At 34.2% G+C, this 19,984-nt stretch overlaps 1 protein-coding gene and 1 pseudogene across 1 annotated transcript; one reads left to right on the forward strand and one right to left on the reverse strand.

Annotated features, from left to right (window-relative positions):
• Positions 1-1,044: 1,044 nt before the first annotated feature.
• LOC126594647 (U2 spliceosomal RNA) lies at positions 1,045-1,207 on the reverse strand (annotated as a pseudogene).
• Positions 1,208-2,667: 1,460 nt separating this feature from the next.
• Positions 2,668-5,566, forward strand: LOC126592975 (AUGMIN subunit 1-like). Its single transcript, XM_050258810.1, has 7 exons — positions 2,668-3,015; positions 3,133-3,265; positions 3,443-3,577; positions 3,685-3,808; positions 4,942-5,079; positions 5,167-5,270; positions 5,405-5,566. The coding sequence occupies exons 1-7, from the start codon at positions 2,751-2,753 to the stop codon at positions 5,538-5,540; spliced, it is 1,035 nt and encodes a 344-aa protein (XP_050114767.1). The 5' UTR covers positions 2,668-2,750; the 3' UTR covers positions 5,541-5,566.
• The last annotated feature ends 14,418 nt before the right edge of the window (positions 5,567-19,984 follow it).

Consider the following 19,984-nt stretch of genomic DNA (forward strand, 5'->3'; position numbering starts at 1 on the left):
TACATGATCTAGAGTCTACTTGAGTATTTACACACTTAAGGGGGAGTGTAGAAACTACTTATTTAAGTGTGATTGTGTAAATCCTAGATTAGATTTGATTCTAGTTATTCTTCCCTATTACGACTTGTATTCCTTGGAGGAGAAAGATTTCTTCCTTCCTTTATTACTATAAATAAAGGCACTGCATAAGGGAATAACACATCCTCTAACACAATCCTTCAAACACATCTCTCTCTCTCTCTCTCTCTCTCTCTCTCTCTCTTTCTCTCTCTCTTTATATTTTATGTGTGCCGCCGGCCCCCTCTCCTCTGTCAGATAAATATAGGCCACAACAATTTGAAAGTTTTTATAAAAAAGGACATTTTTGAAATTAAGGGCTAATATTTGGCAATATTTGATAAATACTTGTCGGCCATATTTGGCCTGCATGAAAGCTTTTGGTGTATTTTAAATGCGTCTTGAGAACTCAAATTATCAGTTTAAAATCCCTTATTTGAAAATTGAATTGTCATAAAATGACAATTTTTCTATATCATACAATTAATCTCAATCTATTGAAGGAACCCTCACCAACTTTCAACTACTTGAGATACAGATTCATTATTACCACCACCACATACATTTATTGATGTCCTAATATTTTACCACATGATCATGCATGTGATAACTTGCTCTTTTACATCTTATTTTTTACTAGTAACTTTTTTTATTTAGTTTGGATTTTTTAAGTAAATTTTAGAATTCTAATTATGAAGGTGCATTTTGGAGATTATGAATGATTCACTTTTTTGTTTTATATATAGAGAGATTAATTAAAGTTACTCACCCATGTTTTGTAAAAAAAATGGTAGGAGTGCCTTAATAAATTGGGAAATGACAATTAACTCCAAAGAAGGTGATACTTGACAATTTGACGCTGAAGTTGGTTAAGAGCAAGGTTTTAAATATCGATATTATCGGCGATATTTCGCCGATAATATCGTTTTTTTTGGAGGACGATATTTTCATACTCATCCACTTCATTATCGTCAATATATTGACATTTTTGTCGATATTATCAGCATTTTAATGCATTATTTGGGCAATATATCCCAATATTATCGATAATATCGATAATATCGCGAGATAAACCCAAAAATACTTTAAAATGCTGAGAAGTCTCAACACATACTACACTTGATCATAGCCCAAAGGCCGAGCAAGACATTCTTTTCTCAGCTTGGGAATGTGGCTTTTATAGGCCTTCTTGCTTGCTCACTGCCCTCGTGTGGGCGATGTGGGACTCTAGCAATAACAGAAACCAAAACGTTTTGCCGCAAGGGCTGATACATGTGAACTTGTAACTCCAACTAGGTAAGAGCCAAATCTAATTTGGGGCCTTCTATCCTATATTTGTGGACAACCATCAAATGCTAAAGATTAAACAAATATAATATGTTCTACTGCTTAGCAAAAAAAGCTACAAACCCTTTGCTTATCAACAAAAAAAGACAAGTCCTTGAACTAGATATACTTTCAAATTACGTTGAGTAGCAACCTGATATATGTATTCGGACGAATTATAAAACAATTAACACACTCCTGGCTTCCAAAATTCAATTCTTTTACTTTATATAAACTTGAAAAAACATAATCAGCGTCCAAATTAAAGTTTAGTCGTATTCAACGTATTGATTTTCAATCGTTAATTGATATACTATAATTTGGAACTTCAACGCCTAGACGCATGCTTATGCGTAAGAAATTTAAAGTGTCAAATTCGGCACATTATTCTTCATCATTTTATTCACTTCCTTTTTTTTTTAATATCCTAAATAAAACCTCCCAATATTGTACTAATTCATTATATATAAATGATTATGGTGTGTTTAAACTTCTTTCATTAATTACTACATATTTTCTACACTCACAATGTTTGCCAGCTCGCTATATAATCAACTTAAATCAGTTAAATCCATCATGCAATGCATTTCCTTCCAATTTTTTGTATAAACTAATAGATAATTGACTAAATAAACATGCTGCAAAGTTTCAATAAAAAATTTCCAAGTTTTTCTTACAATTTCCGTGGTTTCCATATTATTTTTATCGATATTGATAATATCCCGATATTTCCATCGATATTTCCGTGTTTTTGGACTACCGATATTTCCGATATTACCGATATTTAATACCTTGGTTAAGAGCTAGTTTGCTAGATTCATTACAAGAATCTGATTATGACTCCAGGCCATTCAAACTCCTCTTTAACGCAATTTATTTTCAATTTAATTCTATTCATTTTGATTATGAATGAGCAAACGAGTTATAAAAGAAAAGAAACTTAGGGTTTGTTTGGAAGTGTTTTTAAAATGCTAAAAGCGTTTTAAGAGAAAATGTTTTTGGGTTCCATAAGCACTTGATGTGCTTCTTGCAATGTGTTTATGGTAGGAAGCAGTTTAAGTACTTTTTCAGGTTTCACTTGCATTTTTACTAAGAATTGGCCACAAAAATAATTCAACAAAAAATATGTAGTTATTTTAAAAACACATATAAACGAGCTTTTAATCTCATTCCCGATAAAATAGATTCAAGTAGTGTGAAATACTCTTGCAAAAAAAAAAAAAAAAAAAAAAAAGAGAGAGAGAGCAACTTTGGGATTTAAAAATTAAAAAGCAAACACGTAAAAGTTTCAATTTAATTCAGATCAAATAATTCCCCAACTAACGAGCCAACGGTGAACTGAGTCGACTCAGCAATCCCTACGCACAATGGCCGACCCCTCTCTAATCGAAACGACGTCGAAGAGCAGCAGCGCCGGCGGTGGCGGTTCAGACGCATCTCGAATCGGCGACGTAAAGCAATGGCTCACTCAAGAGTTCTCCCAAGCCGGAAAAGAAGTGCCCGATTTCGAATATACCCCTCGTTCGGTGGCGTATTTACACAACCTTGCCACTCTCTCCCAAGCCCAAACTCAAGCTTCCAAGATCCTCGCTTCCGATTTCCGCCTCAAAGCCTCCGAATACCAAGCCCAAGGTATCTGTTGTTCCAATTTCTTCGTACATATATATATATATATATGTTGTTGAATTTGTATATCTGTATGTGTTTTTCTCTTCAAAATTTGAATTTTTGTGTTTGTGTGGGTGTTAGCTGCGAGGATCAGAGAGATATTGGAGAGTGTGGGTTTGGCACAGGAGGGTTTGGGTTCGAACGTGGTGTCTTCAGCTCAGGTTCTAGCGAATGTAGCCAATTTGTTGAATATAAGAGACACTGAGCTCAGCAGGTGTGTATTTTCGAATCCCGGGTTTTACATTGTGCTTCAAATACTGACTCATTGTGCTTAAATAATGATAAGAAATGATGGTTTTACGTTGTTGTTTGAGTTCTTAAATGACATATGAAATCTGGGTTGTACATTGTTGTTTGAATGCTGAACTGACATAAGAGATTTGGGTTTCAGTTTTCTTGTGGCGATGGGGGATATATCGTTGAGGAAGACGGGTGTGGAGGAGAAGAGGGCTAAAGCGCAAAAAGAGTCTAATGTTCTTCTTGATTATACTCGAAAGGCGATAGCCAGGTTAACTTATTTGAAAAGGTATGATCTTGTTGGATATGTTCCAAGAACTGTAAAGTTAAGAGTATGGATTTTAATACGTGTGATATGGGTTTTTCTGAATGTCTTAAGTTTTCAAACTTTGGTAGAACACTTGCCCAACTAGAAGATGATGCAGGCCAATGTGAGGAGCATGTTGAGCATTGGAAGAACAACTTGGCGCTGATGCTTGGCAAGGAGAAACAATACAATCAAGAGACTGTCCGTTTCAAGGTATTTATTTTTGGTTCCTGCATTTTTTGTTTGTCGGTGTCAAAGTTTGGTTAATGACTGGTAGCAAATGAATTCAGAGAGAATGAATGAGTCCTAAAATGTATTTTGATGCAAAACACTCTCATAACTGGTAGATGAAATTAGTGAGAAAGCATTATTTTAAGAAGTCAAGGGACCGGTGATAGCTTTTTCTCATGCAGATGATGCCATTGGAACTAAGTTTTTAGGGCTCAATTTAGTAACGACATCATCGTGTTAACTTGATTGAATGAATGGAGAGCTAAATGCTGTTGTGCCCACTAGTTCTCTCTCTCTCTTTCTCTGTGGACCTGTGGTGGTGCTATGCTGGTTCTAAATGTTGTAATTTACTTTATTTGGAAGGAATATATGACTCTTATGCACTCAAATCAATTTTTTTTACGGCGAGATAACATGAAATGGGTAAGTCTGTGGAACAGACTGCGTAGATGGTACTGTTACCATTTGCGTTTTGGTGTGTGAATAGTAGGAGTTTGTTGTACGAAGGTGAGGATAAGGAATCTCTGTTTAAGACACTCATATAACAAATTGCATTATCTGCATGTTCCAGTTCATCTGGGTGGATATTTCTTGAGCGTCAGTATGTAAGAGTATAGAACAAATTGCATTATCTGGAGAAATCTTGTTATACATCCAAACTGAAGCTATAAATTTTGGCACCATTTCAGTGAAGTGGTGCCTATATATATAATATTCATGCATCCATGAGTTTTTTGGGTGGTGGTAGTGGAGGAAGAGATACTATACAAATGCAGAATTGCCTCCTATGAGGTCAAAGAAAATTTGGATTTGGAAAAAGAAGATATATATTTAATGGTGCATAAAACTGTGATACGTATTCCAGTATCTTATAAAATTATGAAAATTTTGAACTGTGGAAATTGTTAAGCTCAAGTTGCAAGAAGTTGAGGTAACAAATTAGGGCTTGTTTGGAAGTTCTTTTAAAATGATTGAAAACGCTTTTGGTGAAAGAAGTCACTAGAAGAATGCATTTTCTCATCCAAATTTTTTGCTTTTTATAAAATATGGGCTTTGAAAACCCAATTTTCTTTATTTATTCCAGATAAGAGTTGTGCTGTAAACTTATTGGACAGGATACTCTTAATCGCGTGGGCTACACACCAGAGATTAGCCACGGGGTGCTGGTTGAATTGGCTGAGCGTCGAAAGGAATTAGAGAAGAAGACAAAGCCCGTCCTTGATACTTTGAGAAGCTACCAAGACTTGCCTCCGGTAGTTTTCTACTTTTGTTAATTTTGTATCACAGTTTCTTCAGGTCCTAGAAAGATTGGGAGGTTGATGAGATGCGTATGTGTGCAGGATAAAGCTTTGGCTGCTTTAGCAATTGAGGACAAGAAAAGGCAATATGCTGCTGCGGAGAAGTATCTCGAAGATGTATTGCATTCAGCTCTAGCCACTTCAGAGTAATGCACCAGTAAACTTATTGTTGTATGATTGTAAAAATATATATAGTTGTTGAACTGGTAAACGGGTCAATGTTTATTTGTTTTCTTTGACAAACGATAGGATAATCTACACTAATTCATCTAAACTACAGGAAGGGGATTTCGAATACGAGACCTCAAGTGCAAAAAGAGTCAATGCTTCTGTTTCGATCCGATGATTGTTGCACAAGTTGTGGTCTCATTATTTCCACTTCTCTTATTTTTGATATGTTTAACACTCCAATTTAAGTTTGATGGAAATTGTCTTTTATAGAGTTTCTTTGTATTTTTTCATATTTACATAGAAAATGTCTTTAACTAATACCATATTACATATTGATCCAGAAGTAAACAGTCATAATAAATATTGTTTACAATATTTTTCAATATAAGCATATTAGGATGGGTTAAATTAAAAGGAAAACTAATGAAAAGGGCTTGAAAACTTTGAGTTTTAATGATAAGGACAAAATAAAGGGTAAAGTGAATAGTACCAGGATTGACTTTTTAGTGTAAAAATGTGGTTTTTCGTTAAAGTGAACAGTACCGGGTGCTTTTCGTTAAAGTTCCCTAAATTAATCTTGGGAATGAGTGAATGCCTTTTTTTTATTTTTTTTGTAAGATTAAAGCAATTTTAGACCTACTTAAACCTTTGAAGTAAAACTCAAATTTTAGGTTCTAAATCTACTCCAACTTGTTCCAACCTTGGGGCCAAATATGAGTTTTGACCCTTAACTTATTTTTGAGGCAAATTTAGCTCAAGATTCTCCCTGAGTTAGTGAGGTGACCCACTATATATTTGTATTTTTTTAATTTTATAATTATAAATTCATTGAATTCAACGACTAAGATTTACTATAATCAAATATAACGATAAAAAAAAAAAATCTAACAATCCAAATTTAAATCTAACGGCTAAAATAAGTAGAAAAAAAATTCTTCCATTTGTTTCATATTCTTTCATAATGTTCCATAAGTTTCATAGTGTCGGTTTAGTGATTTTGCAAAATCTAAATATTTTTAAGTTAAAATGTTCATAAAATTAAATTAAGATAGTCTACATAATTTTTTTCTTTCAAAAGTTACTTTAAGAAAAAAATTATCCTAAATGCATTTTTTAATAATCTACGCTAAAAATTTAACCCAAAATGGTTGGAGTATAAAAACTGTTTCTGGGTTAAACCTAAATTTTCTAGATTAAAATTTTTAAAGTTTTAACTCAAGAGTTGGGGATGGTCTAATAGTCTAACCAGGTAGGCCGTCCGGTTAAAAAAAAAGGAAAACTAATGAAAATGGCTTGAAAACTTTGAGGTTTAACGATAAGGACAAAATAAAGGATAAAGTAAATAGTATCAGGTTTGACTTTTTAGTGTAAAAATATGGTTTTTCGTTAAAGTGAACAGTACCACGGGCTTTTGGTTAAAACTCCCTAAAAAAAATGGTTGTTAGTCTTTCCACTAGTGGTCGAGCGTCAGTAACTAAGTCCCAACCACTATTCTTAGCTCATTTTCTAGGTTAAATTTGGCCGAATTTTGGGTTTTAACCCAACCATTATATTGGTCTTAAAAATGATGACTTATGTAATGGGTTCATGGTGGCGTTCTAGTCTAATAATACAAGGTTGGGTGTAAGTTTATTTTTCCTTATGAGATTTGATTATTGTGCTGGAGGTTAGTCAACTCGTTCCATGCAAGTTTTTTGAAAAAGAATGTATGCACAACATACGATCAAATTTAATGGCAGAGATTAAATTGATGCGCTGAGCAAGTGGAAGTGTTAAATGGTGACTTTTGAACACCGAGGAGCAAGATGGTGACTTTTGAAAACGTCGGAAATGTTAAAATCTATAATAGATAAATCAAATTTAAAATAAATACAATGCAATCTTTCTACACAAAGTAATATCGATGATCATATATATATATATATATATTTTTATAAAAAGTTCATCTACTTCAAAAAACTTATACAATTGAAAACACTACTACAAAATTATCTATAACTGTCGGTCCAAAAACCGACAAAAAACGTATATTACTGTCGAATTTTAAGCAAAATCCGACAGAAAATGGATGCAGTGGCGGATATAATAAGCGACAGAATTGCCAACGTCAGGAAATGAATTTTCCGACAAAAAATACTCTAAAACCGACAGAAATTGTGAGAATAAATAAAAGCATTTTCTGTTGGATAAACCGACAGAAAATATATTAATAATAAAAAAAAATATGAATCACTTTCTGCATCACAAGAACGCCTCGAAGAACATTGGAGAGGGAGAGAGACAATAGATTCGGAACAGCCCCTCTTCCAAAAGCCATGGATTTCTTCTGCAGTTTGGACAACCCTGTTTCAAAAGCTATCTACCAGGAAGTGAAACTTCACACTCAAACTTTTTTTTTCCGCCATTTGTGTAATAATTTCAAGCTTCATTTTCCATATCAACACAGAGTTTTGTATTCAATTTGGAGCTGATTCGGCCTAATCTCAACTACGGGCGTGCAATTAACATTTATTCATCCCAGAACATTCATCATCCATTCCTCTACATTAATGGGATTTGGCAGTGTCGATGCGGAAAAAAGAAGACATAGTTCAAAAATACTCACAGAGGGGGCTACTGAGAAGCTTCTGTGCCATTTAGATCCATTCATCAAATTCCTAATACGTGCATTCTACTTTTCGGGGATCTAAGTCGCACAGAGGACACGGCTCATCAAGGCAGAATACTGATTTAGTTATGCACATGCTTGGCTCGAGAATGTATTGGTGGGTACATGCAAGCAAACAAGAACAAATTCATAAGCATATTGAACAACATATTTGATTTATGCATGCATGCACAAACCAAGATATTGCCATTATTCCACAAATATAACTCGAGATATGGTATGCACAAGATCGAGCTCGAGTTTGGGAAAGGAGGCCTTATACCTTTTCTTGCAGATTTAGAACCTCGATTTTTCCGCTTGTATCAGGCGGATTTGAAATTCTGCAGTCGCTCTATTCGTGTTCTTGACCCTCTCCGCTGATTGTTGAACCTGCACTGAAAGCACACATGCACGAGGGTTTCATCTATTTTCTAATAAAAAAAGGAAACTGGAAATGGAGATGTCTAAGAAATGGGGGTGTGGGTTGTTTTGGTTTTGGGTTGCAGGCCGAGAAGATTAGAGAGGAGGGATGACATATGAGGCTGAAGATTTGATAGGAGCATATTTATGCGACTTAATTGGCTTGTTCTTGTGCATTTACGTTGTGTTTCTTTAGTTATTTTAGTGTTTAAAGCCATTTTCATTTGTTTGTAGGTCTTAATAACAACCTTGGCAAGAAAAGTGCATTTTGGTGCATGTTGGATCAATATTGGGCTCAAATGGATTGCATGCATGAGGATGGACGTTTTGGGCATATGTGTGTGCAATTGTGTGTGTGTAATTGCAAGGATAAACAATGACAACTCATACACATGCAAAGAAGCCCACATGCAAAGTGAAAGACTCTAAGTACAAAGTATGCAAGAAGATGCATTTTGGAGGCCTTTGGAGCATGTTTCGGGCTTGGAATGGATAGCAAATGCATGGGCCAAAGTGGATGGACGAATTTGAGAACTAAAGAGGCCAAGAATGTGAAGAATTAGTGTCCAAAAGATAAAGAATTCAGCCCAAAAATTTGTCACTCCAAGTTGCACACTCCTTGCCATGCAAAACACATAGAATTCCCTTTGGATTCCCATGCCATGCTTGATCACTCTTGTCCCCTACATAATTTCTGATTTCATGCTTTAATTCATTTAATTATTTCACTCAATTGCTTGATACCTCTTGTTCCCTTCACCCATTAGATTTTAGACAACCTTTACATCCATTACATGCACCAATTGATGCTCCATCATTCACATTTGGAATCCAATGGCATGTGTCACACATGTTGTTGCACCTTTGACCCATTTGTTGACACATTTCACCTCCCTTTCCATCTCTATGCAATGTACACAATCATTCATGCTCCCTAGCTGCAACACCACTCCATTTTACCCTTCACACTTTGCATCATCACTTCATTTTCACCCTTGGACCATTGCACACCACACACACCAACTTGCCATGCATTTCATCCCTAGCCTAACCTGATTTTCTAAGGTTTTTGGGGCCTATAAATACATGTTTACACCCCTTGGCCAAAGAACAATCCCCCATATTCATCATTTTATCACAGAAATTCGTCCATACACACCCTAGGAAGCAAAACACCCCAAAAACACCATTCTAGTGCCTAGAAAACATAACAGCCACTCCACCTTCTTCCACCCTCTTTGCCTAGTTCTCCACCACCTTCCAACCATCAAACACTCTTCCACACTCACCCTAAACCCTTCCATATCATTCCCCATCCATTCTACACCATAAATCCACCCAAAAATCTGTCCACAAGCTTCATGCCGCAACAAGGAGGAAGGGAGATCCATTGATGCACTTGCTTTCCAAGTTGGAGCATTTTAGGTGTTTTCTTTCCTTGGATTTTAATGTCTAATTTTATGTATCTTTGTATTGCAAGAATGAGGAAATAAACCCCCTTAGTTGGGGGGTGATTCGAAACCATGTACATGCTTGCAATATGATTTGATTACATTCAGTTGTTATTTCATAAGTTGCGGATTCAATTCGTTCATCTACTTGATTGATAACTTATTTGTGTATGTTGATTGAGAGTGCACGCTTAGTTTTCATGCATGAATATGATGCTAGATTATGAGGGAGTTTCACCTAATAGTTACAATCTTATAATCACAAGTAGTGAAGGTCGCTTGAAAACGATCGCGTTGAATGAATTCTTGGCACTAGTTTCATGCTCATCATAGTAACGAATGCCTCGTCAACACTTATAGTTCTCATTATGCTTCATGATTCTTGATTGTATCTTTATTGTGCTCATCACGTAAGGAACCTTTGAGGAATGCTTTGAATTGTTGTATGCGCTTTTCCATCCAATTCATTAACTTAAGGAGAACTTGAAGTTTAATTTAAGCGTATCTAATTAACTTGGGGTGTTGAGTTTCATAATTTATTGAAAGAACAACTGAAAATCATTTTGTTTGCAAGTGTGTCATGTGTGGAGAAGAACCTCCTAACTAGCCTTTTATCCATCCTTTTCATCCAAAAACGTTTTACAATCTGTTTTGTTTTAAAGTTTCTGTTTTGTTTTCAAATTTCGTCCAAAACAAATCCCCCTTTATTTTGAAGTCTTAGATTAGTTAGAAAGTGTTTTGATTTGTGTTTCTAAGTGTTTTGATTCAAGTTTTCATCCAACTTCGTCCAAGTTCTTGTTAGGTTCTCAAAACTGCCCAGAAAATGGTTTTTAGGCAGTTTTGAGTCATTAGGTTGCTGTTTTGAGTTTTATGTTTGTTTAAGTATTTTAAAGTATAGTTTTGCATTCTTTGAGTCTAGTTTAGTGTTTTAAATTTTGTTTTTATGTTTTTAAGTCAGTTTTCAAGTGTTTAGCAATCCCTCCTAATCTCCGGCCTAGAACGATCCCTACTTACATACTTTACTACATTTGATAAAAAGAGGGTTTAATTTTGTGTGTTAACTTATTTTTCACATCAAGATTATAGAAAGAAATGAAGAGAGAGGAAGAGAGCTCTCATGGGTCTGGGCTCGAGGCTAGAGAGAAGAAGGGATAAGAGCTCAACAGCAGAAATGGGAAATGAAGGAAGGGGGAAGGGGGAGGGGTTTTATTTTGGAATCTTTTCATTACTGTCTATTATAACCGACAGAAACAAAATGGCGGCAAAATCCCCCCAAAATTCCCTCCCAAAATTTTAAATTACCTTCCAAAATTTTAAATTTCCCCCAAAAATTTTGTTTCGATTTTAAAAAATAAAATAATAATTGTTTGGTTTAATAAATAAATAAATAATATGTATTTAAATTAAATATGTTTTTTAAAATTAAATAAATAACTGTTTGGTTTAATAGATAATAACCCATGTAAAATATGCAATAAAGAAACAAAAAGATATTTGTACAATGAAAATGTCATCACACAAACTAAATATTGTCTAATCAATACTTGAAAAACATAAATACAAATTTAGCACAAATTACTTTTCCAACTTCAAAATTTAGGCAAATTTAACGGAGATATGCATTCTACGAAACTAGTTTCCATGATCTAACTGTCAAACTTGTTTGTAGATACTACAAGATCGCATATGTAAAAAATCGCAAAAAAAAAAAAAAAAAAAAAAAACATTCAAAGATTAGGTAATGAAACAAAAGTTTTCAACGGTTATAAACGAAAAATCACAATTTAACGGTTATTTTAGCTCCAGTTTTGATGATTTTTTTACAGTTACACTTCTTGACCCTATAAGAATGCAATGAACGAATTTGATCTTCAATTTAAAATATTTACACTAGTGGATACCACAAACTCTTATTTTATACTTAATGGAAGTATAATATTAACTCTAAGTGTTTGTTTAATCTACCGTTTTGACGCGATATGCATTCTACGAAACTTTTTTCAACGATCCAACCGTCAAACTTATTTGTACACACTTCGAGATTGCATGCGTAAAAAATTGTAAAAAAAAAAAAACATTCAGAGATTATGTAACGGAACAAAAGTTTTCGACGGTTATAAACGAAAAATCACAATTTAACGGTTATTTTAGTTTCGATTTTAATGATTTTTTATAGCTACACTCATCAACCCTAGAAGAATGCAATGACTAAATTTGATCTTCAATTTAAAATATTTACACTAGTGGATTCTTACTTTATACATGATGGAAGTATAATATTAACTCTTCAGTGTTTGTTTAATCTACCATTTTGACGTGTTATGCATTCTACGAAACTTTTTTCAACGATCCAACCATAAAACTTATTTGTACACACTCTGAGATTGCATATGTAAAAAATTGTAACAAACAAACATGTAGAGATTACGTAACGGAACAAAAAATTTCGACGGTTATAAACGAAAAATCACAATTTAACGATTATTTTAGCTCCGATTTTGATGATTTTTTACAGCTACACTCGTTGACCCTATAAGAATGCATTGAATGAATTCGATCTTCAATTTAAAATATTTACAATAGTGGATACCATAAAATCTTATTTTATACTTGATGGGGAAGTATAACATTAACTCTAAGTGTTTGGTTAATCTACTGTTTTGATGCGATACGCATTCTACGAAATGTTTTTCAACGATCCAACCGTCAAACTTGTTTGTACACACTCCGAGATCGTATACGTAAAAAATCGCAAAAAACAAACATTTAGAGATTAGGTAACGGAACAAAAGTTTTCGATGGTTATAAACGAAAAATCACAATTTAACGGTTATTTTAGCTCCGATTTTGATGATTTTTTATAGCTACACTCCTCGACCCTATAAAAATGCAATGAATAAGTTTGATCTTCAATTAAAAATATTTACACTAGTGGATACCACAAATCTTACTTTATACATGATGGAAGTATAATATTAACTCTTAAGTGTTTGTTTAATTTACTGTTTTGACGCGATATGCATTCTACGAAAATTTTTTCAACGATCCAACTGTAAAACTTATTTGTACACACTTCGAGATTGCATATGTAAAAATTTGTAAAAATCAAACATTCAGAGATTACGTAATGGAACAAAAAATTTCGACGGTTATGAACGAAAAATCACAATTTAATGGTTATTTTAGCTCCGATTTGAATGATTTTTTTACAGCTACACTCCTCGACTCGATTTTAACGAAAAATCACAATTTTAAAGATTTTAATGATTTTTTACTGCTCTGATTATAAATGAAAAAAAATATTTAAAACATGTGTTTATTTATTTATTTTTAATCAATATAACATTTTAAAATAATAAAATCAAACATGATAGAGTACACCACATGTTCATGTGTGTTTATGTGCCAGACAATGTACTTTGTGACACATTGAAATAAATTGTTTGAATTTCTTTGTATCTTGTTCCTTGCCTGTGAGGGAGCATAATCCTTATTACAAAAATGATAGAGCTTCAGATTGTAGTCTGTTGTTATTATTCTCTCAAAAAATTTATGGGTTGTGGGAATTGGGTTCATTAGACTTTAGGGTCATGAGTGAAAAAAAATAATTTAAAATATATGTTTATTTATTTATTTTTAATCAATATAACATATTAAAATAATAAAATTTTCATTTATGTCGGTTATAACCGCCAGAATACTAAAATAATAAACACCAGAAAGTAAAATAATAAAATAATCAATTTATGTCGGTTATAACCGCCACCATTAACTTAAAAACCGCCAGAATCTTCAAAAATATTTAAAAAAAAAAGATTCAAAAATACTGTCGGTTATTAATATCCTCTATTAAATACCTGCCAGGACTTTAATGTTGGAGATATGCCCTGAAAGTCAATCTTTGGAAGAAACCTTTCAGGACAATGAATGGATGTATGGATGATTCTTATACATCAAATGACAAAGATACTAATTAGGACTATCTCTATAAACGATATATGTCATAAAATCTAATGATGTTAGACTACAGAGACCTTCTTCACATAATCATCATGTCCAAAAAGGTTCCTGGTCATAAGATTGTCGGAGGGATACTGACAATGCATAGACCGGTACATACTATGTCCGCTTCAATTAGAAGGATGGAAAGTCTCATCCCATTCGTGTAGTGACACTAAGACAAGTATGTAGGTGCTCATTAAGGGAATGAGTTCACTGAACACAATCGAACGAGAGTACTTGCATGGAGGTCTACTCACATTTCAAGCAAGTAACTCTAATGGTTGGAATAGTGTAAGTAGTCATTTGACCTGAGGCATCATCGTTGTCTTGTGGTTAAGTACTTGATCTTTGATTATGTCAAAGTCACTCCATCCGCGGGTGTCCACGGCATAGTCGAGGTTAAGCCACTTAGTCATGAAGGCAAGTGAATGTTCAACAAGGAATCTCTAATCCTCGTTATGAGAGGATGAATACTCTAGGATAAGATTCGGGAATCTTCGGCCGAAGTATCGAGCGTAATAAAGGAAAGCGTTCCTATACGACTCAATTGAATCATATAACATGGAATAATCACATTAGGGGTTTGACATATTATATCCATACCCTAGTGATGTGATTGAGAGTATTGTTTTAGAGAAGGATCGAATTGCATTGTAATTCCAACTGAATAGGTTCTCCGAACAACTTCTACATTAGCTTGGGTAGCCATGATATATGGTTAGATGTCACTCATGGCTTGTGAGTTCTTCTAGATGATTAAATGTAGTCATCAAAGAAGAAGGTGAATTAAAAGTAAGTTTTAATTCACTAAGTGATTGGATTAAATATAATCAATTGGATTGGTGCCAATCACCTCACTGCCTTGCTAATTAGAACCTAAAACGATTGTTCATCAATACACTCTTGTAGTGAGTAACTAATGGATGATGGAAATAATTAATTGGATTAATTAAGTGTTGTGATTAATTAGAAAGTCTAAAGAAATCATAAAAGCGATATAAGATCGTTTTGGGCGTAAAGAAATGTTCGGGTTTAATTGGGCCCATTGGGCCTAAACCCATTGGGCTTTTATTCAAGCATTGGATGACTTAAATAAATAAAAGCCCAAAAGCCCAAACAACACTAAGGGGGCCGGCCATATAGAGTGAAAAGGAGAGATAGGAAGTCAAGTTGTTGGCTAGGTTTCTTTGTGTTATAAAAGGAACTTTATAGTAAAAAAAAAGTTCATTAGGGTTTTGTGTGTTGTTTTTCACAAAAAGAAGAAACCATCTCTCTCTCTCAAAACTCACACAAGGCCGGCCACCATAAGGGTGATTTAGCTAATCATTTTCTCACCCTTTTGGTTATTCCTTCATCCTTCTCACTACACTAGTGGGTGAGGATCTTTAGAGGTTTTCAATTTTGGAAACTTGAAGAGAACCTAGGAGCACTCATTCTAAACAAAGTGGAGGAGGCAAGGAAGGAGGCTAGGCTCAAGGAGTTCAAGGAGCAAAGGTCTTGGAGGTGGTCCATCCTTGGTCTCTAAGATCTAGATCAAGAGGTATAAAACTACTCCTAAACTTTGTTCTTTTATATGAATTTGTTTTTTATGCATCTTACATAAACCTATGCATCTTGAAGGGGATTTGCATGACTAGAGCTTTGATATTATTTGATAACATGCTTCCATTGCTTTCGTATATAAATCTTGAATTGTATATGCATGCTAGTCACTAGAAATCCCACATGAAATCTCATAAATTTCCCTTCATTTAAGTCGGATATAACCAACATGATTTTTCTAATATCTGCCACTAATTAAATGATGTGTCGGATATATTTTATCCGACAAGATTTTTCTAATATCTTCCACTATCATCCGCCACCTAAAGCTAATATTGTAGTAATGAAATAAGAGTATCCATAATAAACATACAAACCGAAGAATAAACGGACACAACCGAATATAATTTTATAAACTGAAAAGAAAAATTGTCATGATAGTTACAAACTATATTATCATGAAAATTTTCCAAAATCACATTCTCTGTCTCCCAAATTGCATATATTCAAACTAGAGACATCAAACTACATACAATCAAAATATAACATCTTTATCTACCCAATACTAGCCTAAAACCACGCTCAAAATCAACTTTGAAAATCTACAATCACAACAAAGTCTTATTCTATTAGGTGAGGTCGATTGTATGAGTCTCAAAACATTATTGCTCTCATTTTTAAGCAAGTTTTCTGTTAGCTCCAACTTAGAAAATCTGCCATCACAAATTTCCTACCAGATACAGCATGCTCTGAAATTCACCATAAAAATATATATAACATATTTTTTTTGTATTATATTTTCAAATTTTCGTTTGGGTTATTATACAAAATAGTCCATGAGATTTGCATGATCAATAGAAATGGTCCCTGAGATTGGAAAGAAAAATGGTTCCTGAGATTGTCCACCATCCATGATTTTGATCATTCCATTAAAAACTCTGTGCAATTTTCAAAGCTTTGTAACTCAATAGTTTCTTGAACAAATTCGACCCATAATATATCAAAATAAAGATAGGAAAGTGTAGAATAAGATTATACCTATTTGGAAGCCTAATGGTTTCCGGAGATGACCGGAAAATAGCTTGAAAGGTGACTGGTCCGCGGGAAAACTGGAATACTCGCCGGAAACTGGGTAAACAACGTTCATAACTTCTTCAATACTCAACAAAATCGAGTGATTCAAAAATTAAAATCATACTTCTTGACGAGAATAAGAGAATGGTACATTTTTAGAAGGCTAACTCGTTGTGGTTTGGTCGGAAAATGGCTCGAAAGTGGCTAACCATTTTCGAGTTAGCCACTTTCGAGCAGTTTTCCGTCCAAATCACGGCGAGTTAGCAATCAAGAAAGATTTCATTCTCTTTATATCATCTAGAAGTATGATTTTAGTTTTTGAATCATTCGGTTTCGTTGAGTATGGAAGAAGTTATGAACGTTTAAAGTTTACTCAGTTTCTAGTGAGTGTCCAGTATTCCCCCGGATTAGTCACCTTTCAGGCTATTTTCTAGCCATCTACGGCAATCATTGGGCTTCCAAATAGGTATAATCTTGTTATACACTTTCTTGTCTTCATTTTGATATATTATGGGTTGAATTTGGTTAAGAATCAATTGAGTTACGAAACTTTGAAAATTGTCCAAAGAGTTCTTAACGGAATGACCAAAATCATGGATGGTGGACAATCTCAGGGACCATTTCTATTGATTTTCAATCTCAGGAACCATTTCTATTGATCATGCAAATCTCAAGGACTATTTTGTATAATAACCCTTCTTAAATTAAAATAAGGAGACGAAGTTAAAATTGTAATGATGTAAAAGTTGGTATGTTCCACATATATCTGCCAGATGATGATAATGATATAGCAGTTTGGTTGGTTGAACTTGAACCCTAGCTATTAATTTACTCATTTGGATAGGTCACCATTTACTCAGAGAAAATGTGTATGGTGGCAAGTAAGAATTCAATTCAATGACCTCTTCCCAGCAGCTAGTAAATGCATTGTACAATTTCCCCGCTTGCATTGGCCTTATATGCCCTAATACAAATTCCATTTACTATTTTTCATTTGAAAATCGTGTGATTGTAGTGTTTAAAAAACGTGCCCCAAAGTGGGCCAAGGCGGCTTCAGAGGTGGGGTGGTGGTGAAATAGCCTATGTCCAGTGGTAGTAGGTGAAAACTTTCGTAGACGTGGTCGAGGCGTTCGATTGAGCGTTTTTTTTTTAAATGGCCCGTATCTGGAATTTTGCAAATCTGAAAGTTTTAGTTGCATACGTTGCACTTTGAATTTGAAGAAGATGAATACCACGACATCGTTTGGAGTGTTTACTCTTGCTGAGGCCATCTCCAACCGAAGGGTCCAGAGGGCTAGATGGCCGAAAATAGCCCTAAAACCATCTCCAACTGAGGGCTAGGCCAGAGGGCTTGGGAATCTGGGAGGGCCCCATGGAATTTCAAAGGGCTAAAGGGCCAAAGGCTGGCTTTTATATAGTTTTCCTATTGTTGTCGGTTATAACCGACATCATTAAAGAAGGATTTTTTAATACTGTCAGTTATAACCAACAGTAATAGGTATTCATAGGCAATTTTTTTATTATTTACTATTAGTGTCGGTTACAACTGACACTAATAGTTTGAAATTTTTTTGAATATAACGGCTAGCCAAGTCAGCTAGCCGTTGGGTTTTTTTTTTTTTGTTTTTTTAATTTGAACATTTTTTTCTTCTATAAATATGGTGAAGTTCTTTCAATTCTTCACTTCATTTGCAATATTTCCTTCTTCAATATTTTTCAATATTTCCTTCAATATATTTCTCAATATTTCCTTCAATATATTTTCCAATATTTCCTTCATCTATAATATTTGTTTCAATTTTTCAATAATTTCCTTCAATATTTTTTCAATAATTTCCTTCAATATTTCCTTCATTTTTTTCTTAAAAAATGGCCTCATCTGCAATGAAAGGTAGGGCTTGGACCCGAAAAGAAGATGAAGCTCTTTGCAAGGCTTATAGATGGGTCTCAGAAGATAGTGTGAAGGGGATTTCTCAAACAAGTGAAGGTGTTTGGACTCGTGTGTCCAAAAAATACTTAGAGTTCTACGAAGGCACCATTTCACCGAATACCCGAAACCACGAAAGTTGTTCTTCAAGATGGTAGAAACATCTTCATCCAATTACTATTACGAAGTTAGTGTTTTCACAGTTTATTTTAAATGTTTAGTTATATTACATTTACTTTTTGTAATTATATGTCATTATATTACATTTAATTTCATGAATTAATTTCCTAAAATTTTTGTAATTATATTTTCTAGGTACGCCAAGCGGAGGAATTATATATGGAAGGCAGCTCAAAACCCTTTCAGTTTCACGGTTGTTGGGAAATTTGTAAAGGGTGGGTGTTATTTGAAGATCCACCTCAACATAGAGTGGATCCTTTGGGAGTTGCATCCCTATCTATAGATATGAATGAAGATGGATCTCCTACCATTCAACAAACAAGGGTAGAAAATCCGACTCTGTCCGAAAGTTCTTTACCTAGGGCTATGGGACGAAACAAGGCCCGAAGGTTGAGGGAAAAGGGCAAGGCAAATGCTGATTACGCCGCTCAACATGAAGTGGCGGCTTCATTGTGATTATTGGCGGAGCAAAATGCTCTTGAGGAGGAAGAAAGGAAGTGTAGGCATGAAGAACGGGCCAAACAAATACAAAAAGAGATGGATGATAAGAATATGGAAAGGAACAATTCGAATTACACTCCAATGAGTAAGGCCTAGTTTGATAGGAAAAAAAAAGAAATTATGAGCCGACGGCAATTGTTTGTGACAGACTATACTCCTACGATGGCGAATGATGATGATAATAATGATTATGGATATTAAATTTAAGTTGTTGTAGTTTTTAAATTTAATTTGTCATTTTTAAATTTTAGTTGTAGTTTTTAAATATAAGTTGTAGTTTTTAAATAAAAGTTATTGTTGTTTTTAAATTTAAGTTGTAGTTTTTTTTAAATTTAAATAATAAATTATGTTTAGCCCTTTGGCCCTCGGTTGGAAACGGTTTTTTGTGACAGGGCTAAAACGAGCCCTCTGGCCCTCTGACCCTCAGTTGGAGACAGAGACAAATATGGCCATGTACTATTCATTAAAATATTAATATCTTGGAGAATCTTGGAGGGCCAGAGGGCTAAAACGAGCCCTCTGGCCAGCCCTTGGTTGGAGATGGCCTGATTTTTCTTCTTTTTATTCTCTTTAAACTGACCCATTGATAGGTGTTCCCCAACTGTCCAGCATAATCTCCAACAACCCAGCATACTCCTCAGCTATTCTCCCAGCGTATATTTTTCTATTGGACTTTATTTTTAATATTATTCTATATATTTCAAGAGTCTAGAAAAAAGACATTTATACAAAAATTAGAACTTTATATTATCTTTTCCTTGGAAAGTGATTGGCCAGCAAGAAAAAATAGGTATGTTTTAGTTTTTAGTTTTTTTGTAACGTTATATATATTTTTTCTTAAAATGTTATACTATTTTTTCTTTTCTTTTAAGACTCTATTCTGTCTAGTGAGGCTTCGCCTCACGTCTTAAGACTTTCGTTCAGGCATGACAATACACAAAACGC

The sequence above is a fragment of the Malus sylvestris genome, chromosome 12 (assembly GCF_916048215.2).
Source record: "Malus sylvestris chromosome 12, drMalSylv7.2, whole genome shotgun sequence".
In the NCBI taxonomy this organism is placed as follows: Eukaryota; Viridiplantae; Streptophyta; class Magnoliopsida; order Rosales; family Rosaceae; genus Malus; species Malus sylvestris.

Bases quoted from the DNA above. Each gene is read 5' to 3' on its own strand.
- LOC126592975 (XM_050258810.1), top strand. From the start codon at position 2,751: ATGGCCGACCCCTCTCTAATCGAAACGACGTCGAAGAGCAGCAGCGCC. The intron at 3,578-3,684 runs GTATGATCTTGT...AAACTTTGGTAG, and splicing joins AGGTTAACTTATTTGAAAAG to AACACTTGCCCAACTAGAAG. The intron at 5,271-5,404 runs GTAATGCACCAG...TCTAAACTACAG, and splicing joins TCAGCTCTAGCCACTTCAGA to GAAGGGGATTTCGAATACGA.